At 37.7% G+C, this 27,962-nt stretch overlaps 1 protein-coding gene across 6 annotated transcripts; it reads left to right on the top strand.

Annotated features, from left to right (window-relative positions):
* Nucleotides 1-335: 335 nt before the first annotated feature.
* LOC128186754 (protein spire homolog 1-like) lies at nt 336-27,325 on the top strand. Of its 6 annotated transcripts, none has more exons than XM_052856637.1 (15): nt 336-683; nt 7,156-7,211; nt 10,910-11,119; nt 15,755-15,946; nt 16,823-16,978; nt 17,247-17,333; nt 19,144-19,258; nt 19,419-19,525; nt 19,781-19,877; nt 20,212-22,058; nt 22,751-22,795; nt 24,173-24,307; nt 24,909-25,010; nt 25,302-25,402; nt 25,565-27,325. In XM_052856637.1, exons 1-15 carry the CDS (start codon nt 419-421, stop codon nt 25,902-25,904), a joined length of 3,855 nt encoding a protein of 1,284 aa, XP_052712597.1. In that variant the 5' UTR covers nt 336-418; the 3' UTR covers nt 25,905-27,325. The 6 variants fall into 6 exon arrangements, with proteins under 6 accessions (XP_052712597.1, XP_052712595.1, XP_052712601.1 ...); XM_052856635.1 differs by having other exon boundaries at nt 24,170-24,307; XM_052856641.1 differs by lacking the exon at nt 22,751-22,795 and having other exon boundaries at nt 20,212-21,980.
* Nucleotides 27,326-27,962: the final 637 nt, after the last annotated feature.

Raw genomic sequence — 27,962 nt, 5'->3', positions numbered from 1 at the left:
AATAATTTCTTTAAAATTTACATATAAAAAATGGAATTACCATGGAGTCCCCCCCCCCCCCCCCCCCCCGAATTATTTTTAAGTTTGTATAAAATTGAAATGAAAATAAAAAAATTATGAGTGAAATTGAAGTTATAGGTATACTACGCTACCTACCCCCTCCAGTTAGTTTTTTTTTAATGGATACACTTATATCAATATTATCAATTATTAGCAATGAAAAATGTTACTTATAACATGGGACGCTCTAGTCCAGGAAAGGTAACTCTTTCGGGGCCTGTAACGCTTCGCTGCTCAGTCACGCGAATCAAGCTAGAGTTGTCCCCCGTGTCGGTTCTATGTTACCTGTACACATTCGGTACTCGCTCACTGCTCATGTTACTTCAAAGCAAAGCGTAGCCATGACTTGGTCAGGATCATGGCCCAAATTTCAGCGACCGATTCTAGGGATATATCTGTGGATCCACTCACTCTAGAGGAAATTTTAACAGTGTTTAATAATCCCATTAACGAGGAGCAAGCCTGGGCGGTATGTCATCAGTGTGCACATTATTTCTCTGTGGAAACTGCCCGCCGCACGTTCCGTGATCTGTATACACATGGAATAAGATCTGTCAGGATCAAGAAAGATGGGAACGTGATCATCGATGCTACAGAGGTGGTCCTGTCCAAGGGACAGCAAGGTCAGTACGAGGGTCAGGAATTGGGGGGGGGGGGGGGGGTGCGGGCTCTATAACCACATTCATGGCCCTATCAACTAATCCCCTTTGGGAATTCCGATTTTTAAAACTCCAGTTTCATGTACTATTTTAAAAGAGTAAAAACTATGTGAAAAAGAAATGAAAAATTGTTTTAAACTTTATTCTGATATTTCCCACTTGGGCTGAGTTGACCGCTGTCACCTGTCATTGATGTCATGGCCCAAGTTCTTTGTTGGTTTTTTGTTTGTTTCTTGGTAATTGTTGTCATCATTGTCAAAGTCCTGACAGCAATCAAAGCATGATAAGCTGGATAATCAGAGATTAATTAAGTCTGAAATGCTAATTGATAATAGAATTATCACAATTTTTTTTTTATCAAACAGTGTACTTGCTTATCATAGGGATGTCCTTTTAATTTTTCATAAAGGTCGTTTTGATTGGAGCTTTCTTTAAGGATATCGGCAATCTCTTTACAGCATTTCAAATATTGATGGGTTCATTTGGAAAAACTCCAAAATATTTGCACATGAAATTGAAATATTAAGATCAAATTAAATGAATTGATGGAGTGTGTAGAATTTAGTCTCACAGGTAGAGGGCCAGCAAAAACTGTTTCCAGATGAGTGAACTTTGTGGGGTTTTCTGTTCCTGAATACAATGATACAATAAGTGTGCAGTTTCTGTGCTGTTCTGCGTGTATCTTTATCTATAATTATAACTTATCACACTGTATGGTAACTACAAGTTTCACTTTCACACCCCTCAATCTTGTTCAATGAGAGCCATTAGTCCTTTCACGTTATTGTTTGACTTTAATAATAACTTTCCATTTTTGACATTACGACTACCCACCTCATTTTGACTCTGTTTAATTCTCTTTCTCTCTGCATAAAGCAGTTGTTTTTTGAGGTTCCATTATAAGCAAGGATTAATCAGTTTTTACAAAGACAGATAAGAGGCTTATCTAGCTCCTTCCCCAGAACAAAAGATATGTGTGTACATCCTGCACAATGTCATTTGTTTGTTTTGTTGTTCTGTATAGAAGAAATGTGATTGAAGTTGGACAGGATAACGCTATACTACAAGGGAATCCCTCCTTATCACTGCATTAGGCAGTGTCCTGTGGCCAGGCATTGCTTTTTCACACATTTTATTGTGTAATATAATGAAGGCAGTCTGTCTAATGACCAGAGATATGCACAGACTTGCATTTTTAGAAATCAATATTGTTGACTGGTAGCTTTTATATTGTGGACATTTAAAAGAACTTGATAAAAGTAGACCGGACTACATTGATAATGAATAGGAAGTGGGAATGTCTGAATTCGTCAATGACAAAATATGCTCTTTTCTGTAAAACTTTCAATTTACGGTACTCTAACAGAGGTTGATTTCAGCTGTATTGAGGACTGGTATTTGCCCAGAAGGTCACACTTAGTTTGATGGTTGTAGTTTGCCCTATTTGTATTCCTTTCTCAACAGAAGGGTTCCAATCAATGCTATAGATAGCTAAAGAAAAATTTACCTACACACCGAGAAAAATTTAAAGTTCTTTTCTCAGTATAATTAAATGCGTCCTCTGAAGAATTTGGGTATGAATCATTTCTTGCAGGCTTTAAGCATTTGTGTGTTTTGGCAGGCAGAAATAATGAATGCAGGTAAATCTTTTGTTGAGAAGCAAGTGGAGCATTGGTAATGTAACGGGTACATCCCGCAAGTCAATAACAAACAGTACGCCGACTACGGATTCTCCGACATGCCAAATGTGGGGGAGAGGAATGCTGGGATTTAACGACAAAGAGTCGCTATCTTCAAACTAATCTCCAAAACGTTTGATATGAATAATACATGCTCTGAAAAAAATGGCGACTCGGGGGGTGCATATAACGGCTATCTGTATTGATTTTGTTATTAGTGTTAAACATCTACGACGACAGAGTCCTGGAATGTTTAAATATGTACCGCTAACCATGATGATCGTTTTTGGTCAAAAAAATTTCCATCATTGCATTGCAACATTTAAATAGCCCCAAAGATATGAGACAACTGCCATTCTTTAATTCACATTATTTAAAAGAAATCCATTTATTTACCCCCACCCCCAAAACAAAACCAAAGTTTCACCTGTTATATCTTACACTTGACCTAATTGTCAAATGCTTTTGATAATGTCTCATTAACATGTAGTATTAGAATAGCTTCGTTTGTCAAGATTTGACAGGTTGACAATTAACTTTTTACTTCACGACACACTCTCTCTCTCCATAAATCTCTTTATGAATGAATTGTATATCATTAAAGATATGTTTGAAGATTTGTAGTGTGCACTTTGTAATATATTGTTGAGTTATTCGGACTTATTCCCAATACCTTTATGGTAGTATGTTCTTGTAAACATAGGCAGTGTTCATTAGGCTTCCATCATTGTCCTGTGATCCGTTCCTTTGATCCATTCCTTTGATCCGTTCCTTTGATCGTCGGAACACCTTGTACTGTACTAGAGCACATGTTTCAGTCTGTACATACACGGGCTGTTTGTCAGTGTCTTTACATTCTGTTTCTTCAGTGGTAACAGCCCAGGAAGGAATAACAATATTTAGCAATAAAAGTAATATGCCTCTGTTTTATGAGGATGTACACATCACATCTGTCACCACCGACTGTGTACATACCTGTACATATGTCATTGATATCATGAGTGGAGCATTGTTCAATCGATTCTACAGGTGTTTTGTTTAATTAGTGAGTCCTACAGGTACATGTATATTGTTTTGCGGGACTTTATTTGAGGTCAGGGTGGAACACAGGAAGTTTTGGGGGGACACCAAGTCTATACCTCGGTCCTGCCGCCCACACAACGGTCCATGGCTCAAACTTAGTCCTTATGTCAAGGACATACAGAAATAAAGAGCATGATTTAAAAACTAAATGGCCTGTCAAAATCTGTCATCCTTGAAGTCTTGTCAGATCAGCATTTGATGGTTTGACATTCCGATGCTAAAAGGCCGATGTTGTGGGATGTACGCAGATCAGAGGGCTGGTAACTACAAGGAAATGCTTGATGTCTCGTGTGCTATAAATCACTGTATGGACACCTAATACCAGTGATAGTAGGCAGATTAAAACTCTTATTCTGCATGTCAGTGAAAGGCAAGCCCTATAGTTTAAAAATAATTAGCAGAAAAATGATGTAAAAGCTGAATTATCTCTTCTATGCCAGAGAGAGAGAGAGAGAGAGAGAAAGAGAGAGAGAGAGAGAGAGAGAGCTACTACACCTCACCTTGCTTTACCTGAGCACACAAAAGATCTGTCAAAGATCAATCAAACAAGGTGTTAAATTCTTGAAATGTCGAAATACTGTAAATAATTGATAATGATTAAAATTGATTGATTTCACAACAGTGTACAACTTGTGGATTTTATTGACAAAAGATAAGATGGACAGGTGGGAATCAATGGGTTCTAAGGGAAAATTAAACATTGGTGTACCAGTGATTTCTATCGATGTATAACTAATGACTTCAGATTGATTGCATTGACAGTGGTCCCAGTAACCACCAGGGAGAAGTAAGGGTACTGCTGCTCCAATGTCCCTGACCTTCAGTCCCAGGGTGGACACTAACCACACACCCCCCTCCCTGACCCACGTACAAACAAGTGCTTGGAGTCGCAGTGATTGCTTAGTCTTGTTGAGAAATACTCAATTGTTGTTGATTTTCAATACACAGCCACTTGACTGTTTTCACTATTTGTTATCCAGCCATTAAAATTAATCTCAAGTTTACTTAGTCTAAAGAGTTCCGCTTTATGAATTGATGACAATGTCCTGTTAACTGAATATTAATATGAATGTCAAAGTGAAAGGTCTCAGAAAGATGTGATTCCCTTGAGACAGTTTAGGTGAATTTCTCGTTTTCTCATAATGTGTCACTGTCAACAATAAAGCGGTATCCCAATATTTGTTTACCAACAGTCACCAATTATTGTTATATAGAAAGCCCTCCAAAAACAAACAAAAACCAAATCATCCAGACAATGTCAGGCCCTGCAAAGCAAGGGATGTCTTCTGGACAAAGACTTTCTACAAAAAACCTGCTGAATTTGAGGTCCCCGGTATGTGTGTTTAATGGAGCAGAATTTTAAAGTAGTTGACCAGGAAAAGTGATCATTTGTAAAAATATCTAACATTAACAATTAGATTTATGATAGAAGCTACATATCCAGCTTATTTCTCAGAGTTTAATAAGGATGTCCCTGCATTAGGATTGCAAGGCATTATTCCCTTCATGTTGTGTATGTTATATATAAGTATGCGCCAGGTTGACTGCTCTTCTCATTGTGTGGGTGGGTGCATGCCTGACTGCAGAACACTCAATCTGCTGAATGCAGAAACACTGTACTAAATCCTGGCTTTTCCATTCCATTCATTTGTAAGGTGGATTAATGTGAGGATTTTCAGAATTAAGCTGATTGTAGTTGCACGGGAAGAGTTGTAACCTTCAGTGAATAGCATGCACTGCAGTGAAAAAAAAAACAAAGTGAAAAGAGTTAGGGAATCTCTCTCTCTCTCTCTCTCTCTCTCTCTCTCTCTCTCTCTCTCTCTCTCTCTCTCTCTCATGTAAATGTGAAACTGATTCAAATGAAAGCTTAGTAAGTACTATGTGAGTCATCTCTTGAGTGTTATAGAGAATCATTAGAAATGAGGTGATCATTGCACATTGCAAAATATGTATGAAAGATAAGGGATCAACAAACATTTTTAGCCCCATAATTGCAACATTTAATAACCTTATTCGTTACATATTCAACTACAAATAATTCTTTTCACATGTACAAATGCTATTAATGAATTATAAAAGAGGTTCTTAAGTATAATTCTACATGTAAGATTTGTGGCATTTAGGTGCAGAGTAAATAGCCATACAGGGGAGACCAAAAGTCCTTGCCACGTCTAGTTGTCCACTTGAGAGTAACTGTTTATGATAACATTTTGGGTCCACACAGCTCTTTGAGGGACACTTGAGAGAACTAACATTGCCCTTGTCTCTGAGTCCCGTTTAAACATTCATACATTACCTATGAAATTGTTTGGGGTTTTTCTTTAACGCGGATTAAACAACAAGTCAATGTGTATTGAAAACTTGGTCTGAAATTTATCTCCACATGTGTTTTATTGAAATTCTTTGGACTTTGTCCAAGGGTGTTCTCCACACATCTTGTATGACAGTTGACACTGGGACTTATAGCAAGGAAATTCTTGGAATAAATCTTCGCTTTAAACTGCCAGGTTTTATTCTCTCAATTTAAAAGATACACATTCAGTTCTCGGTAATTTAATCTTCAGAAATTCTGATCACGAAGATTCCTTTCTTGAATTGAAAAAAATTAATATGAATTCAATGAAAAAATGAAAAAATCCAGAAATGGTTTTAGACATGGTGTGAAAAGGACATAAATCTAGCCCAAACCTCAATCTGAGGGGAAAAGCTTCCCAGTGAACTGAATATAGATGGAGGATCAATTTGTCTTGTTTGTTTATAAAGTATCCTATTGCATGTAATAAATTTTTAATTAAACACAGAAGTTTTTGCTCCAATCATTGTCCTAAGTCAAGTTCCTGGCCACACACAGCTAATGTAAGTTTTATGTAACCAAAAACAAAAGTCATCAGTATTCATAAAAACCAAATTAAGTTTTCATTTCTTATATCGGACCCCCAATCACGTGTTTGTGTGTACACCAGCTATTATCGCTGGGCTAGCCTACACACCAGTCAAAGATATCCCCGAACAGAGAGGAATTTACCCATTATAATGTGATTTATAGCATTCTGTATACAGACACTTTGAAATTATAATAAGTATCTGTATGAAAAATGGATGGTATTAGAAGTTGACAGTTAAATGGAGACTTGAATTATTAAAATTAAAATTAAAAGTTTGAAAGCCTTGAAAATTTAGCAGGGCTGACCAAAATTTTAAATTTCTTGGAACTTTTTGGATAAAATATAGCTTGTCCACAATTTGTTGATGTGTATAAATTATGAACTAAGAAATTATGCAGAACTTGTCTTATTGTTGCTGTTAATGCCCCCTGATTTATGACTTATGAATTTAGATGAAACACTGCATGTATATCACAAAACTTTTACTTTTTGTAATTTCCTGAAGTTTTTATGTAGAGCTTTCTGTATTCTGTGTTTGGTAATTTGCATAATGTAAGACCCCATTAAGTAACTTACATTTTGTTACAGATAAAACTCTTGTCTACTAAGTATAACCATAACAATATGAATTCCCTGTCCTGTTCGTTTTTACCAAAAATAACGAATGGTTAACAAGAAGTTTTATTTTTGTAATTTAACTAACGAGAGGTTTTATTTTTGTAATTTAACTAACGAGAGGTTTTATTTTTGTAATTTGACTAACGAGAGGTTTTATTTTTATAATTTCAGTCCGTCGAAGAAACTCGGTGACAGGAAAGGACATCAAGGTCGTGACCGAGAGTGATGTAAGTATGATGCAGTTCAAGTACCGGCAGACAGTACCTGTATATTTAGGAACAAACAGTTGGTCAGGAAAAATTCTCCAGCTACCTAACATGGACAAATTACAGTTTGTCCCTATCTCTAAGTTTGTCAGTGGATCACTTCCCCCCTCCTCCACCCCTTATGTAGACCATTCCTACCATATGTAATAAATAAACATATTACATGTAAATATACATGTGAGCATGAATACATATTTAAAATTAATTAGAAATTAACAACAGAGTCTTTTCTGTCTGGACTTATGTATTCAGGGGTTGGTGTGGGAGGGGTGTATGTGATTGTTCTGTCCCCCACCAAGCAGTGAGGACTGTCCTTGGTGTGGGAGGGGGGTATGTGATTGTTCTGTCCCCCACTAAGCAGTGAGGACTGTCCTTGGTGTGGGAGGGGGGTATGTGATTGTTCTGTCCCCCACCAAGCAGTGAGGACTGTCCCTGGTCTTTGGTGAGGCAGGCAGGTTGTTGACATTGTATTCACCATTGGCAGTGTAATCAGTCCTTCCTGAGATAAATTCCGCGTTGATGGTGTTGATTGCTCCATGATTTGTTGACATAACTTGGTCCTGATAAAGAACCTTGGTAACAAATTCACCAGGATCTTGGAACTTTACTTTTACTTAAGTTCTTCTTTCTTTAGTTCTCTGTAAATTCGGCAAGTATTCTGTAATTGATGGTGGGAATTTCAATATTTGACACTAAAACCTGCCACCAAGTCTGTAATTAAAACTGTTCACCCAGAAAACAACAATGGCTGACCTGACCATAGTTTCTGTTAGATAGGAGATAAAAATCTTTCTCACCATCTCTCCTTCTGGAGGATAGCATTACAGTTGACTATGAATTAGGCAGGTTCTGGGTATTGTGTAATCTAGGCTTTGTTGTCCTGTATTGTGCTGTTTGATCTTAATATGAAACCTGACCATGAATGCCCATTGTAACACATTTTAAGACTGTCTTGTGGAATTGACCCCAGGGTCAGAGTCGGTATAATTACAGCTGACAGGGAGAGTAGACGTTATTGTTTCTCAGGTGATCACGGTCACAAATGTCAGGTCCCGGTCCTTCAGATTTTGACTGGGAGGATTAGCTTTAACGAGGTGACAAAAACCAAAGTGTCATTCTCCATAGTAATTAAAGTTATCACATGCTCTAACAGGCAGAGAGGAAACTATGGCAACAGCAGCCCCATCCATCGGTCCACCCATGCAATGGTTGGGCTTTTTTTGGGGGCTTTTTTTTTTTAAATGAATTGACTTTTACCTCAATGCATTCTGAATTCTGGAGTAGTACTTGAAACTTTATTGTCTTAGATTTAACCTATACAAGCACTATTATCACTTGCTTGTGATGAGTATTTTACAATGGGATGGCCCTTTAAACTTGCCAAGCAGCCTGAATGTGGAGTAATTGTCCATGCTTAACTACTGTGAATGTGTCATTTGTAGGGGACCACTTACTGGTGTAAGTAGCTGTAAGTACCGCGTTACTCATACTGAGTACCACTGCTCTATCCCTGACCACTCTCTGTGATGTGGTCGATCCACGCTGTCAAGTGATTCTATGATACAGCCCCGCCCCATCAGTCTTTGATTCTGGGGACTGGAGGCACCCCACACAGTGACACACAGCAGTGCTTTATGCTCTGACCTTACTCTGCAGGCTGACCAGAAATGAACGGTTTATTTTCCCCAGCTGTGAAGTGTGATCAGAGGTTGGCACAGGGTTAATTGACACTGACCACTAGAGTCCATCAAAGGTCACCGAAACAGAGCAATTTCGATCTACTACATTTTACCTGTACCATCAGGAGGAAACCAATTAAAAATCACTCAGATATTACAGTAATCACACAGACAGGAGAAATGATGAACATCAAGTTACAAGTTCATGTATCCACTTCCCCCCCATTCTTATTGAACCTATTGATCTTACAAGAATGTCTATAATTTGGCAGAACAGAAAAGTTAAAAAGTAACATCAAACAACTGACATGGTTTTATTACCAAGTATTGACTTAATTATCTTGTTGCTGGTATTTATGTTTCCATTAATTTAAATAGTTTCAGAAGAAAAAAAACCAATTAATTTCTGCTTGAGAAATTAGAAAATAAAATCCTATCATTGACCAGCAGGAGATAATGATTCAGTAACTAGAAATTGACTTTATATTAACGAGAAAAGCCAGGGGCAGTGATGTCTCAATTTAGAATCCAAACACGTTTTGTGGCCACACAAAGGGACAGAGGAGGGCTATTTGCTTTACATTTATGCTAGATAATTTCACTTTATTTTAAAAAGACTTTTGACAGGCTAGGAACATCAAAAGATTTAGGGGAAGGATGTTTGTAAAAAAGCTAAGAGGATTGCATTTTTGTCTATTGTTGGTGCCATTCAGAATTTAAGCTTCTTTTGTTAGTTAATACCTAGAGATAAACTTAGAAGACTGTTGTTCTGAGGAAAGGCGTCGTAAGCTGGAAATTAGCTCCAATATCTTGATTTGTACATGTACATTCCTTTACATATCAGGGCATTCTTTGTTTCGTGAGGTTTTTTTCATGTCTGACTTTACATTCTGACCACACAATGGTTGGGTTCCTGGAGATATTCTACACCAATTCTTTATTATATATATGGCCCTAACATTGGTGTTTTTTTATTGTGTGTGGATCACCTGTCAGGTATACTGAGTGTGTTACGTGTTGCTGTAGTGTTTACATATATAAAGCAATATCCACCAGACCTGTTTCGTCAGGACTCACAGTTTTTACAACCTCACACCAGCTCTCTTGATCATGTTTATGTATACAACAATTCTAGAGAGAATTTGTTTGTTTACACCTGAGTTCCAAGTCCCCGATTTGTTTAGGCAATTTCATCTCCTTTTTAATGACACAATCTGAGAGCTTTAATTCCTATACTGCCATTACATCACCTCTATTAAGCTGGTGTTTTTCTCCAGTTTTTGTAAAATATGCATACAGTGAAAAAATACAAATCTTGGGGCATTTAAACAAATAACGGGAGCTGGTGACAGAATTACACAACAAGGCCTGACCCGCTGTCTTCTGTACGTCCCTCGGGGATGATCCTGTCCCTCAGGGATGATCCGGGCAGTGTGTATTACAGGAACCATCCTACGCCACAAACTAAAACTTAATGTAATTATCCTGAACTGATTGTTAAGGTTTAGATTGAAAGTGTGTAAGGTAATAAATTAGGAAATGTTTTCATTTGATAATTATACAAGTTTGATGACGCCCTATAGTAACCAGTCTGTTTGTCTGTGATCTTTCTAGGCTGTATTTTCTGTCCCCTTTGTCCTAGCTGACTAATACATCCCTTTTATACCCAATGATTCATGGGTCTAAAGTGACCTTGTACCAGTTTTTAAGATCAGAGGCCAAGGTAATGATTCTGATTCTGGTTGTAAAATCTTTGTTCAGAGCATATATTTTTTTCTCATGGCCAAGTCTGGCTTTTACTTCACTCAAAGTGCTAGTGGGTAAAGGATGTATAGTGACCCAAGTGTCTTGAGAATTTTCTCTCATGCACATGATCTAGAGTACCCATGTTAATTGATATGATGTTATAACTATTCTACACACATTGATGTGTTGATTTTTTTAGTTGTGTTGATTTTTGAGTCGTGTTGATTTTTGCAGGCTATCCAGGCACTAGGTGTGGTCATCTATCATGCCCTGGATTACGGACTCCAGGAGTCGGAGGAGAGGCACCTCAGTCGTGACCTTGAACACCTGCTGGAGGTCATGATCAATCCTGATGAGGAGGACGATGACGAGCTACAGAGCGCGTGTGACGAAGGCATTGAGAAGGACGCCAAAGAGGGATACTCATTCACAGACATTATAGTGGTAGGTCAAGGTTACATCATAGTGGTAGTTCAAGGTTACATCATAGTGGTAGGTCAAGGTTACATCATAGTGGTAGGTCAAGGTTACATCATAGTTGTAGGTTAATATTTTCCCATATTGGAAAAGATCAAGGTTACATAATAATGGTAGGTCAAGGTATTACCATAGTGGTAATTCAAGGTTATATCATAGTGATAAGTCATGTTAATACATCATAGTGGTAGGTCAAGGTTACATCATGTTGAAAGGTCAAGGCTACGTTATATTGGTTGGCATCAGCAATAACCATAGAAATATTTAACAGGTCTGAAATTTGAAAGAAAAGTTATCCATCAATATTGAAGGTCAGGCACAAGTAGACCATATAAGTAAAGCTAGAACTGATTAAAGCGGCAGTTTGAATACCCGTACTCTTGCATATTAAAAAAAAACACATTCTAATTATTGTCAAAATAAGGAGATCACAGGTATTTTGAGAGATCACCGTGATTTTAGGAACATCAAGAAAAACTCAAGAAAAACTGGGTAAACATGGTCTCAGAGAGTGATATTTGGATCTTATGAATGAAATCACAAAATGTTGGCTGTAAGCCTTCTTATTAGGTCCTAAGTTTATAAATACTTCTCAGAGAATTGTGAGGTGTTAGTCAATAGTTTCCGAGCAGGATCAATGTGCAGGTCTTTGGTCCCCTTGCTTTGTTTTGATGGTTTGCTTGAAATGGAATGTTGAGTACAGTTTTTTTATCAGATGAAAGTTTGTTATGAACAAACATAATTAAATATTACAGGTATGTTTTAATATTGGCAGTGCTTCCAACTAATTAAGTAGGCCTAACGATCCACTTTTCCTGAATATTGGTGAGATTTTGTGGAGGTGACATGGATTACTGATGGAGCATTGTCTCTGAAGTCTGTAACTGCTGAGTTCTCCATTAAAAGTAGATAAACTGCATTAAAATTCCTGATCAGCGACACCCGATATTGGAACCGTAGCCTGACGTGTTCGGGTAGATCTGTATGGGTAGAGCCGCGGCATCGATGAGTCATTAATCAGGGTATCCCTCCACGAGACCGTTGGGTGTCAGATTCTGACATGTAATATTTATATTCCCAGTGTTTTTTTGACAAAGTTTCACAGGACGGAGGCCTGATGAGACATTGATCAATGATCAGTATACTGGTGCTAATACCACCTGTCCATGGACAGAGAACCAGCTCAGCCATTGATGTCCACGGTACAAAAAGAACCATCGGATTGAAACAACTAAATGCCAATTTTAGATAAAAGCCCACTCAAATTCCACAGATATTTGTACACAATGGTTTTAATTTGTATAAGGTATGTACATATATACCTACAGAGAGATTTTGTAAAGGAGGGTTTTCTGTTGGTGATAAATGGGAATAAAATTAGTGACCGGGCCCCAGCGTGCAGGGAATTAATGTTTCCGATGTAGATAGTTAGCTCTGACAGCATTATGCTGGGATATGTGGAGCGGAGAATCTGTGTTAAATGTCTGCTGATTAGAGAGAAATCGCCCCTCATCAATCAACCATAATGAATACAGGTTTGCCTAATAAATATAGGTATACCTACAATACCTGAGTAGAACAAGGTGAAATGGAGTGAACCAGGAGGGGGACATTAAAGCCTGCTCCAACTCCTGCCCTCATTGGCTTGATTTCTGAATGAGCATGCAGCCCTATGGCCACATCTCTCTGAGATATACTGCAGTTATATTTTCAGCCCCTGTGAGTTTGTAGACCATAACTATTCCCTTTTCTCGAGACTGTTGATTGCGAGGAGTTTTTGAAACAACCTTAAAATGACATTGACTTTAAAAAATTCAGTAAGAAGTGTCAGACTGCTGTATACACCACACTATACAGAGCACAAAACTTCATATCTCTCAATAGCATCAGAAGTATGCCGCTGAAAATTGTATTTCATAATTCTAACCATTCGTGACTTGTGGCTCATTTCTTCAATAAATGTATGTAACTATATTCACTGTACATCAGATGAATTATTGTGTAATTAGAATACATTTTTTATCATTCACAAAGGAAAGAAAAGTTAGAGGCCAAGCACACTTATACCTAATTTTCCTGCCAATTTGACTAAGTGATAACTGATGTAATGAGTATGAAGTTACAAAACATGACACACAATAAAAGATCTTTTAATATTTAAACGAAACTAAGGTGTTTTGAAGTTTAGAAATATGTGTGTAATTTGAAAACAATTTTGCCGTCCAATTTTGTTTGGTTTGATTGTAGTCGGGGGTAAATCACAGTAGTAAGGATAGGGTTTTTGTGAGTCACGCAAAGTCATTATAACAAACACAATTACTGAATATATATAACAACACCCTCGTAAAGTTCTGTAATTTAATTTCAAACAGCTTTATATTTAGAACGGCTAAATTGTCATCAGTCAAGCATGTAAATATTTCCAATGGAATGTGATATATTTTGTTACTTTGCCACAAAGATAAATATGATTAAGAAGAAAAAGCCTGTAGTTAGTCATGATGTATTTATTCGAATTTATTTATTATGAATGCCACATTTTCTCCTTTTTACTCAAACCCATTGTAGAGAGACAGGCTGAATAGAACTACTAAAAATAGTGCAGTGTCAGAAATAGTCCAGTAGTTTCTGTGTATAAGCCAAAGTTTTGAGGATGATAGAAGAGAGGTGAAGGCTGTGTCTACACGTTTGATGTAGGTTCCTTGTGCTGTTTAAGGCATGCTTATCTTTGTGTATAGTACACATGTACACCTAATTTAGAGTGTCAAACATTTATGATCCCTATCAGAACCACATGTATTTAGAAATATTTCTCTTCTCTGTGCAGTACTTCAAACTAACACCATGTAAACTGATGATCAAATTTAACAAAATACAGACAGATAAGCCAGTAAGAAACCCAATACACACATCAAGTTGTAAAGGTCAAGGCTGTTTAGATCCATTGACCTTCACCTTTAGGTGGGGCTTTGAGCTGTGTGTAGTTTCGGGCTGAGTATAGCCAGGTATTGTGATCACCTGTTTTAGTTCTTTGCATGCATTTCCTGTTCATGATTTTTGAATCACGCACATAATAAAAGTGTCTTTGACTCGCAAATTCATGATTTTGGAATCACACACTGAAAGTGTCTTTGACTCGCACAGCAGTGAACGAGTACTGGAGGGGTCTGTGACATTGGAGTCCATGTTTATCTGAGATTGGAGTGTGGTACTTATCGGCCATTCTTATTATTCCTGATGCCCCTTGTAGAGATAAGTGACCAGGGAGGGAGGTTCTGCAATCCTGTTTAATCCTGTTGTTCCGCGGTAATCTCAATGTGAGGGATTTTGTCACCAATCTTCCCCTTGTAAGCAACTTGTTAATTTGTTTGCTCTGTAGTGATTGAGTCCACCGACCCACAGACTCGGTGTCCACCCCAACAATGGATGACCTGACAGTACCGGCTTACTAATAGGGGCCACCAATATTTGATTTGTTACACGGTTTGCATTGTTAACAATGTTGGGAGCGACCAATCTAAATCAATTTCCATGGTTTATTATGGCTCTCCCAAACATATTTATGGTTTTCCATAAAGCAATTTTTGTACTAAGGGTGCTTGTTAATCAGGATAAAAATTTATGGATCCTTCTGCACTTTTATCTTCCTGATTTACCAGACAGACTGGTTTTTTGTTCTGAAATATCCCTATTGTCAGCAGTATTTTGTACATCTATACAAGAATGCTGGAGGGACAAACTTGTTATTGTGCTAATACATAAAGTCAGACAAGAGCTATGGAGAATTGATTATACTGGAATAGACTGGGCTCACTGGGAACCCATTGATTTCTCCAAGTAAAAGATGTTTATTCAAGGTTGTTTGTTGTTGAATAAATACAGCAAGGACCAAAGAATCGCCCAATCCATTCACTCAGGAATCCTAGTTTAATATACATGTATACAATATGTTTATGTGTTCATTGGTCAAAACTGATTTAGAAGTACATTCAATATTTAATTTTTTTTACAATTACAAATACCCCAAAAATATGTTAACTTGTTCTTTAAGAAAAAAAATTTAATCCTCTGATTTGAATTTTAAATTAATTCATCAATTCAGAAGTATTGATGCCAATCATACATTTAAGCATTGGAGAGTTTGGGGATTATTTCATTAGATTATATCTATGTTAAGTAACAATGCTCATAAATTACTACACCTGTATCTGTTTTCTGATTTTTGTTTTGGTATATATTCTCCATGCTATAATTTATTCAATTTATATTGAATATTTCTAAAAATTGTAAGCTAGTTCTATAACAAAATACTGTAGCTAATCTGAGTTCCTTGATCAAAGGTGTTCCATAAGTTTTTTTAGCTGTGTTCAAGTTGATATGAGTTCTTTCAATGCATGTGTTCCATTCTATTTTAAACAGTGTTCCATTCTACTTTTAGCTGAGTTTATTCTATTTTGAGCAATGTTTTTAGCACAAGTCAAAGAATACATGTGTTCCATTCTATTTTTAGCTGTGTACCCAGCATTGGCCAATGATTACATGTGGTTTGTTCTATATTTAATTGTGTTCCATTCTATTTTTAGCTGTTTGTTCTATTTTTAGCTGTGTTCCCAGCACCTGTCCAATGAGCAGAACATCAGTCAGCACTATAAGGCGGTCTGTAAGGCGCTGGTCGCCGAGGCCGAGGAACTCCTCACCTTCCTCAACCGCATCTCCTCCGGCAAGAAGCAGCTCAAGAAGGTCGTACAGGATGAGGACCAGTCAAGGCTCGACGAGCTTCAGAGATCTGACTGGGTACGTAAACTTTAAGATCTGACTGCGTACATTAACTTTAGAGATCCAGCTGCCTTGTAGAAGGTAGGCCCAACTGGCTACGAATTCGTACCAGTAGATTTGACTTAGTTCATAAACTTCAGATATCAGTTTAAATTTGTTATGTAAACTGAAGAGATCCAACTGGATAGGTAAACTATAGAGATCAGACTGGGTACGTAAAATTTAGATGTGAGACTGGGTATGTAAACTAAGACATGTAAGATATATGTAAAGGAAACAAGTCTCCTGGTGAATGTTGGGAAAGATAAAAGACAAACAAGGAAGTCTTACATGGGGGGAAATTGGCAAAGTCAGTGAGGTATTGACATGCTGTCCTTGTCTGAGGTCGTGTATTGATGTGGTGATGGCACGGTATCAACACACTGCTGACTTCTAACCAACTTCTGGCTAATCAAGTAGATCTTGCTCCATCAGCATTATTTTTACTGTCTATGGTTCATGAAGCAGTAATTGCTCACAAAAGCCTAAAGTAGGGGGTCACTCAGTCTGGTAATAGCCATATTGATTTCTCCACAAAACGGAGTTTTTCATTATCTACATGATAAACAGCGAAATATCGGGACTATTTAGGTTGTTCATGGACTTGCAGCAAATGATTGCATAAAATAATTAACCGTATTATGTATATAGGAAGTCCTAGATAATTGTATATGTTCTGAATATGATACACACAAATGTAAAATGTCTGACACAGAAGAGTGCTCATACTGGTTTGAGAGAGTTTGTTTGATTTCTGTAGAAGACCAATATCCCCTGGTAAGATACATGTGAGGGTTACATTAACATCCTAATTAGGATCCACAATTTTTTCACTGCATTTGTTTTGTATTGTAGGCCCGACTGTGGGTTCAGATCATGAAGGAGTTGAGACGAGGGGTCAGATTAAAAGCAGTGGAGCACATCACAACACCCACTGAGTATGAGTTAACTCCCTTTGAAATTCTCCTGGATGACATCAAATCTCGCCGCTACACCCTAAACAAAGTCATGGTAATGCATTCGTTCTCAATCTGCCTTGTCTTTTGTAAAGCATTGCAAAGTCCTAGACATGTGAGCATGACAGCATGGTTATAACTTGCCTAAATGAAGAGAAATACATTTCATTCTTGGAGATACCTTATGTTCATGCTTGTACGATCTTTTAACTAAATGTTACCCAGGTTGAATTCTTGTGTGTTGTTATTATTTGTGGACTGATGGTACCTTGCATTGTGTTTAGTATTTTGTGCATTGTAAGCATGGTGTGATAACTTTACAGGTTAATGGCGACATTCCAACCAAGGTGAAGAAAGATGCCCACGCTGTGATCCTGGACTTCATCCGCTCCCGCCCCCCTCTCCATCCTGTAAGTTTATCATTGGTCAGCTCTCTCTATCACTGGTCAGCTATGTACCAAAGCTAGGGCAAAGAAGCAAGGCCCAATTAGGTTATGCATCAATGGTCTACCTAGGGCTAATTAATTTTAGATATGGGCTAGTGCTTGTTGAAGAGCACTTGCCATTTTGGCATGTTATTTCAATGTCTTTAACTTTAATTTTGATCAAGAGTGACTGAAATGTACAGTCAACCTTATATACCAGGTACATTAAATCAATGGCACAGCTTTTTTTGGTTGTCCAAGCTGACAATTACCTGTAAATGTTAAAACTTGTTAATCTATGAGTGAATTGGACAGTGATGATTACTGGTGACACCTATCTGACTGTCCAGGTCACTGACCGGTAGATCTTGGTCAGCAGGGCGTTTGATTCTATAGAAGGTCCTTGTTCTTCTCAACACATGACTCATTTATTTGTCAGGCCCTCTATCTCAGTGTTTACATAAATTCTAATTGTATGAAACAAATAATCAGATGTTTACAAAAAATTACATTAATTTACATTTTAATGACTATTACAAAAGAAGTGTAAGATAAATTTTTGTTGCAAAATAAATCTTAATTACCCACTTGATAAAAACTCTGAGTGCACCTGGAGTAACATATGCTTCTGTGTTTCTACTTTGTGCTTCCACTCTTTGTATATATTTTATGGACATGTGTTTAGCATGAGTTCGGCTCCGTCTTATCTTGTACAAGATCACAATAGCCGGGATACTCCTTACTTCAGCATTGAGTGAGTGTGCATTGTCAGGGTTGGGGAGGGTACCTAGTTTTTCCCCTACCCAAGGTCTCCAATAACTGTAGGACATGTGGACATCTTCACCAGGAGTGTTAGATAATATGGGCGTGTCTCCTGATCAGGTACCAACTACTTTAGGACATGGAGGTAGTGCATGCCGGCTCTGTCTGTTGTTGTGTGATTTCAGAGTAATTTGTTAAGATGACAGGGGGAAGTTTCCTCTCTCTGTAAGCTGCATGTCGCTGTGTCCCACATATAACAATGATGCATGGGGGGAAAGATTGATGGGGGTGTCATACTCACCAGTAAATTCTCAGTAGCTTGGAACCAAATTTATTCTGACACGAATTCTCTGTTAGTCAGCCAAGGAGAATCTTATTAGTTAACACAATGATAAAACCGGCATCAATGAATTAAAAATATTCTGCTTTACTAACAAGCTGTCAATACCAAAGGCAATCATGCATACGGCCTTGAAGTGAAATTTACCTGTGTTACCTGATTTAGATTTGATTGACATGGGTTTTGATGTATTGATACCGTACCTGTGATAGTGCAGTGACATAGCAGCCCGCCGTGTGTATTGACAAAACACATTCATGGCCCGCTTTGTGTAAGGTCCCAGTTCCAGACCCCTCAGAGTTGTAGGAAATGTTAAACCAATGTCTGGATTCAAAGTTGTAGCTATGAACATTATCTAGTGTTCACTTAAAGATAAAGTTACTGTAGTTCAAAACTTGTTTTATGCAATCATCATACCTTTTATATTGTAAGCATAGTCATAGATATACACACTTCCCAGAAGATTTTGTTAGCAGTAAATCCTTGCTCTCCCAGAAATTTTGAAACAGGGCAATACGCCTAGTTTGATTTTTTAAAAGAAAATTAATGTCCCAACTTTTTGTACTGGTTGAAGCTATACTTTGTTTGAAATTTTTGGTAGCATATTACAAAATAAGTGTATAAATAAGGCTATGATGCTAATATGAATGTGATACAAGTCTGTAATCATTTTAATTTTCTCTTTTTGAATAGGCAAAGAAGAGGATATTGAATTCCCCACCCAAAGTGGAGCTACAGCCCAGGGAGCAGATCCTACAAGAAATTAGGTCACAGCCCAAATTGAAATCAGTGAGGGAGAGGAGGATAGGTAAGAAAGAATGCAAATTTACTAGTACTTGTTAAATATTGCACATTACGCCACATGTAATGAATTGTTTCCATGAAAGGAAAGATAACTCCTGCTCTCCTTTTAAGGAGAGACAACTCTTGCTATCCATTATTATTATTAAACTGTTGTTGTTTTTCAGTTGAGACATCGCGGACCAAGCTGAACAATGAGGACGAGGAGGAGTGTCCCCAACCCGTCCGGAAGGTCATCAAGCCCGACTTCACCCTCTTCCTGGACAGCTTTGATGTAAGTACTTTTTACTGTACCTCTGAGTTTCTTAACAGGTCACAAAATTTACAAAAATGGGGTAAATCTGTATGTCTTTATTATTTGCATATTTCACTTTTGAGCTTCAAAAAGTTTCTAATAGCATTCAATATCATTGTCAAAATCATTGGATAAACGGTATTGTGTAGATGATCTCTTACATTAACATCAAGAACTGAGCAGGTCTCAGTAGCTGTGTAATGGACAGTGTCTGGAGAAGTTTTTTTTTTACAGGAGTCAGAAAATGACAATGATTCAAGTCTTGGGTCTTCTCAATCCAGCATCAGCTCCCCGTCCCCTGAGAAAGACAGCGTCCGATGGAGGAGGGCAGGTAAATCACTATAGCAGTTACTACAGATTCCTAATTAAACGCATTGAATTAACATCTGCGTAAAATCACGAGAAGCACATCTTGAGGAATTTAAAATCTCACTTTTTATTTAACAGATGTAAACTAAATGAAACTATGACAAAAATTTGGCATTCTTGCAATTTGATGCAAAACAGTTGAATTGCAGAATTAAGTACTCAGACACGTAAAATAAGGAATCTACAGTACTATATGTGTGAAGTATACATTGAATGTTGTGAAGTATGATATCATAATATCCATTCAGTACTTATCCTCTCGGTGTTGATCATGTTATGTTGTGTACTATTTGTAGTGGTGAGGGATGTAGCGACCTCTGATCGTCATTGTACCGTGGAACGCCGGCACTCCATCATGGTCTGTGAATCCCCCCAGGTATTTCCCTCCACCCACAGTGTCACTGCACCGCAGCCAGTAGACGCCACTGACAATAAATCGCATGAGTCTCGCGGCAAGCTGAGGCGATCAGCCCCCGTGTCCAAGTCCCGTGCATGTGTGAATGACGTCCGACAGAAAAGACTGTCTCTCCCCCTGCATGGCATTCATGAGGAAGATTGTGTTGAGCATAAGACTTTGCATGACCCTGCATGTGGTTTTAATTCTGTTTCTGAAGAGAGTGAAGTGTGTGAAGAGTATGTGTTTGATAGATCTAAGGGTTTACGCATGCCTATTACGCGGTCACACTATCAGAGTCTCCAGAGATCCGCCACCATCACTGAGTCTGTGGGAGGAACACAGTCCATGTCCAAATCAAAAAGTTCCTCTTGGGTCAGGGAGAAGCCTCGTCCCATGGTGAGAGCAAGGAGCAGTGTGGACTTGAAGCCTACAGTTCTAGTCCGCGCTAGAAACGTCCCAAGATCTCAGAGTTCTGACGAAGTCAGTGTGAGACAGAGAGACGGTGAACTGAGTAAACCCGAGTCAAGTGAAGACATGGCTGCAAGACCGAGACCAAAACCTGCCCCCAGGAAGTCCATCAGTAAGGGCAGTCCAGTGTTAGCCTGGCAGAGCGCTCAGCCAGAAACAAAGGAAGAGAGCCCTGAGTCATCCAAGTCAGCTGTGATTTCTGAAGGTGAAAATAAGACCACTTCTAAGAGACCCTCAAGTGAAGTTGAAGTCAAAGTTAGGAGGAAATCTTCTGAATCTGTGTCTATCAGTGATCTGGAAAATTCAGGTGAGAAAGTTCGAAGGTCATCAAGACATAGTGACAGATCTCCAAGTCGTCGTAGTGATAAATCACCAAGACGACACGCAGCAGAGGGATCCGGAGAGGATTCCTCCAGCAGACGACATCGAGAATCATCGCCATCTAGCAGACGACACAGAGATTCCTCCTCCTCAAGGAAACACCACAGGGAGTCCCAACATGGCAGCGAGTCACCACGACGACACAGGAGGGAGGGAAGGGACGAGAGTAGTCATAGTGAGATTGTTAATTCAGAAGAGCAGTCGAGCCACAGGCGGCGACATAGGAGGAGTTCCAACGAGGATGCAGCATCTGAAAACAAAGACAGTGATAAATTCCTGAGACAATCAAAGGACAGGGTTCCACTTCGACGATCTACACGTGTGAGTGAAGATAATCAAAGTGAGGAATCTAACACCACTGATAGGAAATCCAAATGTGATAGTGAACTTAGTACTGGCCGGGAATCTCCAAAGCCTGAAGTGAGGGCGAGGAGGTCCCTGCAATTAACTAACAGTGTGGAGGGTGATAACCTTACAGATCCATCAACAACCTCTCCACAACCCGTGGCATCAAGTGAACCAGTTCAGCGGCGTTCACTGCCCCAGACTGTCAGCAGAGCCCAGAGTCACCGCAACTTTTACCGCCACTCTACAGATTTCAGCGGCAGCAATGCGGTAGTTCCAGAGGTCAGCCTCGCTTCCACGACGACAACCCCGGCCAATAGAGGGATCAACCTCGGGCGCTATCGAAAAGAGGCAGAGGAATTACTGAAACCAATTCACCAAGAAGAAAGGAACCCTGGGATACTAGAGAAGGTGGAGGAGAGGAGTCCGGAGCGTCCTAAGTTTTCCGAGTTGAATGTGTCAGACTTGCTTCATGTAAGTGTCGGCCCTGTGTTTGGGGCTGCCTCTACTAACGGTGTTCCTACTTCCACCTCTCCAGACTCTGACTCGGCTGTGAGTATTAATGCTTGCTATTGACACCTCACTCCTAGAAACACAGATACCTCGACTCTCTGTAATAGACTCAGTCTCATACAGATACCTCGACTCTCTGTAATAGACTCAGTCTCATACAGATACCTCGACACTCTGTAATAGACTCAGTCTCATACAGATACCTCGACACTCTGTAATAGACTCAGTCTCATACAGATAACTCGACTCTCTGTAATAGACTCAGTCTCATGCCTGTTACTGAAAGTTCTGAAAGACTATTTTGAGTTTCAATTACGGTAGTAAATCTAACTTTTTTTCTCATGAAATTTGGAGATATTAGTGTTTCTAGGAAGTTTATCAATCAACATTTTCAAACTATGAGCTTTATTATGGATAATAATGTAATGATTGAATCACTAAATAAACAGTTGTCTATTTCCTGAAGTAACATCTACTGTATGTTTTTATGATAGAAATAACTTGATGAAAAGCCAAAGTTTACACGGAATGTTGATTGGTTTCATTAGTATGTCTGGAAAATAATTTACGTTTAATGAAACTACAAATATCCTGATAAGATGTACATATAGAAATACATTGTTTTCTTTGTGGATCAAGTCTTATGTTATAAAATGGAACAGTTGTTATTTTCCAGAAGTAAAAGTAAAACTTTGGTTTGTTAAGGGTCAATGAATTTTTTCCCATTTCAGTTAAAAAATTGTCAGGACACAATCAGATTCTTACAATTCATAATGGTAACAGGTTTTTATACGTACAAATTAGATATTTTAATTAACATACCAGTATACAATATATCCTCTTTTGGTTTGGAATTAGATGTTGTTTACTTGTTGTATTTTTAAAAATAATGAATTCTTAAGTTGTTTTTTTTTTGTATAAATTATCTTTATTTGAATCATTAAAATTTTTTTTTTTACTAGTATTACAAATTCTATGATTTTGCTGGGGTTTTTTTTTTAAACATTACTTAAAATGAATTCAAAACAAAAAAGTTAAGTGTTTAGTAAAATCTGATCTTGATGTAGTAACCTTTTTTGACCTGATTATTTATTTTGACCTTGATTGACCCAATTATTCATTGGCCCTTGCTACATGAACTCTCTAGGGTAGAGGCAAATTCTAGGCTCTTCTGTTCTTCTTCTTTGTAGAAATAGGCTTTTGATTAAACACCAGTTGTTAACTCCTAGGATTCTAGTTATTTCATATCTGTGCACATTACCGGCATTTTTCTTAAAACAAAAAAATGTTGGCTGAAATATTTATTATTTTAGTACATGCAATCTTATTAGCATGGCAATAATTTGTTTTATATTCATTTATTTTACTTTTTATTTATTTTAATTCTATCAGTAGTAAACCAGCTATTAGATTTTTTATGTTTATATGTATCTTTTCTAGAAAATATGAAAAATATATTAATTATTTTATTTTATTGTATCTCATTTCTTTGTCAACCATTAAGTATTATTCTCATTAATCGTGACTTCAACCCATTTCTGAATGTCATAAGATTTTGATTTTGATATGATCCTAGCATGGCTTGGGTGTGCACAACCTCTGGTCGTAACACCGTTAACCTACTTATAACGAGATGTTCTTTATTCGGTTTATATTGTAATTTTGTTGTTTTCAATTAATACTCTGGCATCATGATAATTTGAAATTTATATGAAGTCTAATTTATTCACATTCTAATACATGCTGTAATTCTGGAAATTAAGATAAAATGTGGTTTAATTATGAGACACAAATCTGTGTGATTAATGTGTACAACACTGGGATAAGATTTGATGACATCAATGATAGAATCACCTTGTGATCTTTGTTCAGTTTTTGTCTGGAACTTGAGAGATATAAGAAAAAAAGTCAAATCAAATTAAGTTTGTGAAGGCAATGAAAAATATTTTACATTTGAAATTCAGGATGGAACTAATCCTCTCAGGTTTCAGATATATTCACCAAAAAGTTTGAAGGGTAAAAGTAATGTAACTATGGCGATAAAGACCTCTAACTCCACCAATCACTTGTCTTGCAGTTAATGTAAGTCAGCTATGTATGTCGTTTGTCAATTTATTCAATGAGAATTCATACTTTGGTCTTTGACACAGAAGAAGCTAGCCCACCCCATCGAGTGTTTGTCCTTGACCTTAGAGGAGGTCACACACATCAGACAGGTGTTAACGAAGGCGGAGCTAGAGACGCTCATCACGAACCACGAAATGTACAACCTCGTGTCAAAAGGAAAGGTACGTACTGACGTGGCAGATAAATCAGTGTTCAATGGGGTCATTATCAATGGGGTCATCAACAATGGGGTCACAACAATGGGGTCATCAACAATGGGGTCATCATCAATGGGGTCATCATCAATGGGGTCATCAACAATGGGGTCACAACAATGGGGTCATCAACAATGGGGTCATCAACAATGGGGTCATCAACAATGGGGTCATCAACAATGGGGTCATCATCAATGGGGTCATCAACAATGGGGTCATCATCAATGGGGTCATCAACAATGGGGTCATCATCAATGGGGTCATCAACAATGGGGTCATCATCAATGGGGTCATCAACAATGGGGTCATCAACAATGGGGTCATCATCAATGGGGTCATCAACAATGGGGTCATCATCAATGGGGTCATCAACAATGGGGTCATCATCAATGGGGTCATCAACAATGGGGTCATCATCAATGGGGTCATCAACAATGGGGTCATCAACAATGGGGTCATCATCAATGGGGTCATCAACAAAGCTAACAGAATCGTCAAACACTGACTTAATCAGAGTCATTTTATTCATGATACTTGGCTCAGAGTTGTTTGTTTATTTTTTGAACAGGTGTGCTTTACCTGTAAATTGGTCAAGTTCTCCATGTTTGGTCAATGGGGAACTCGATGCAAGATCTGTAAACGCAACGTTTGCAACAACTGTCTCAGAAAGGTAAGGACATTCCATTGTATGTAAAAACTGGCAGCATGTACAAATATCTATATACACAGTCTTATTATTGTATGTAAATTAAAACTGGCAGCATGTACAAATATCTATATACACAAATATCTATATACACAGTCTTATTATTGTATGTAAATTAAAACTGGCAGCATGTACAAATATCTATATACACAGTCTTATTATTGTATGTAAAAACTGTCAGCATGTACAAATATCTATATACACAGTCTCATTATTAGACCTGAACTTGATGAACATTTATTTGGTGTATTTCAGATGAACATTCCCACGGAACACTTCCAGAATATTCCAGTTCACACACTGAGCCCAATACCCCTCAGTCCCGAAACCCTGGATCTTCTCAAAGTCTACGAAAGGTAACACTGCAATATCAAAAACAGTCAGATAATCTTATTTACCTCTTGTACCCTATGTTTTTATAATAAAACTGATATTTTTACACCATTCTGAATACTCTTTGTTTATTATTTCCTCACAAGTGAATGTACATGTCATTGGATCCATTTTCTTACCTACAGGACTGGGTCTGTACCCCACACTCCTTCATCAGAAAGGAAGACCCAGCAAATCCTGGAGGAACCGGCCGCGAGGCGGACATCCTTACAGAGATCCCACACCATAGGATCGGGGTCAGCCCCCACCCTCCCCAACAAAAACTTACTGCGGGGCCCCCAGATGAGTGTGTGCTGTGACTGCAAGACCATGATAATGGAGATCATCCGGGCCAGTCGCACATCCATCGCTCTCATCCACAAAGGACAGGAAGCTCAGCCCTCCCCAACCAAGGAGGAGGAGAGAGGGGAGGGGCTTAACCTGTCCACGCTGTCACTCAACATCAAACAGTTCTTCAACAAGTGATAGGACAGAAATCTTCTGATAATCATCCGTGCAATCTTTTCCTTATGATCTATATATCTATTTGTTTTAAAATAGCATTTTTTTTTCGTCCATTCATTTTTACACTTATTCAGTTAATAATGAAATAGAACAAAAGTCTTCCCATTATAAAGGTTTCTTTTATTTTTAATGGTAATGTTGAATGCAATCTGAACAACTGAGGTATATTCGTTGTTAAAATTCATGCAGAATCCACATTGAAATTATCAAACGGTCTCATGTTTTGGTCAAATAAAAGATGATGTTGTCAAATGAATTTAATTAAGACTTCAAAAGGTCTACCACGCAGATATGGAGTTAAAATTAACAGCAGATCATCCACAGAAGATAATTCTCTTATAACACTTTCTAATCATTTTGTTATCATGTTGATCAAGATGTGCCATGTTGTGTGGTATTCCCCAGATCTATTTATAGCTGTGATCTACCTCTCACTCTCTTCATCAATGAAAGACTACTCGCCGTCTGGATAACTTGGACGGTCCATACATGGAGTATATTTTATTACATTATATAACAACAGCCAATCAGTGATTGTAGCTTAATTGAACTAATTGATATGCACTTGTTGTCATGTATATTACACAAAAGCTTCTTGTTTTTATATATACTGAAAGTATTTATTGTGAGAGGAACGTTTGAGCTGGATGTGATAGTGATGTAAATATGTGTCATGTTTGATGGTTAGATGATGTGCCAAGAACAGTTGACAGAGTTTACAAAGTATCATTAATGTAATGATGTTAAGTTTAGTCAGAAAAGTTTGCATTGAATCTGATAATGATGCCATCTTTGTTTTGGTGTCATGTTTACATATTATAAACAAGGTGACAGCTGAATGTCTTAATCTCATTTTTTAGTGGAAAAACTTATTCACAGACAAGATTTTTTTAATTGATCAAAGGACCGAAAGAATCAAATCAAACCAACTGCAATTAGCAAACTAATGTCCCTTGTATGCATAATCTAATTGTCGTATTGTCTCAGCCAAATTATACATTAATCAAAATTTTATTCAGAAAACATTATAATTTTTCTTTTGAAATTTTCATGTACATATTTACTAACAAAAGCTTTACCAAAAGATTCCATCCATGTTTTTTAAGATCTGCATTGTGCATTTAGTGTAGATACTGGCATTTAATTTGTAATATATGCACATATATTGGCTTTAAAGCATATATCAGTTCTTACCAATCCCTCTACTATGTTGTATGAACAAAGTGACTTCAGATTGACACATTAATTTTCATTCAAACTGCAATATCGGAGGGTTTCCTCTTGACGTTTCCGGCTGATGTTAATATTATGCAATGATTTCAGCAAACCAATGTAAATCATGTTTTAAACCTTTGTATATTAAACTGTTTTAAAACACTTCAGTAATGTTGCTTGTTTTGTATCCCCCCTCCTATATGAAGATTATTACTGCTTCCTTCATTTTAAATGGCAAGATAAATGTATCGAGTACATGGACCTGTTTTGTGAACAGAGTTGAGTGTGGGAATGGTGAGGGTAGGCCGGACGGTGATCAGATCAATAACAGGAACAAACTTCAGAGTGGACACATCCCTATTACAGACAATATAGTTTAAACTCTGTATATTACATTAATTTTTTAAAAAAACAGAGGATTTGAGTTGACTTTTAAAAAAACCCATTCATATGCATCAGTCCATTTTGCACATACATTGTCTTGGAAACCTTAGACATTTTGGTAAAGTATGATGTCACAGTGGTCTCGCATAGATGACATTTAATGCATATTACTTGGTTTTGCATCAAGGTGGTATTGGACACTTCCATGTTTTGACTTATTGTTTATCAAAATAAACAATAAAATGAAGTGTAATTATATAAGTAGTTTCCTTCTCAGTATTGTCACCTAACAGCGTAGTGCAGTGGGTTAGAGAGTTTACTACAAATCTCTAAGTCATGAGTTTGAATCGCGCTGGGGTTTTTTAATTTTGTACCTCTCCAAAAATTTTCAAAAGCTATTTTTTGGTTAGTGTAAACTTT

Source organism: Crassostrea angulata, chromosome 6 (assembly GCF_025612915.1).
Source record: "Crassostrea angulata isolate pt1a10 chromosome 6, ASM2561291v2, whole genome shotgun sequence".
NCBI classification, from domain to species: domain Eukaryota; kingdom Metazoa; phylum Mollusca; class Bivalvia; order Ostreida; family Ostreidae; genus Magallana; species Magallana angulata.
The sequence above is the reverse complement of the archived record's forward strand: the minus strand, read 5'-3'. Positions and strand labels throughout refer to the sequence as shown.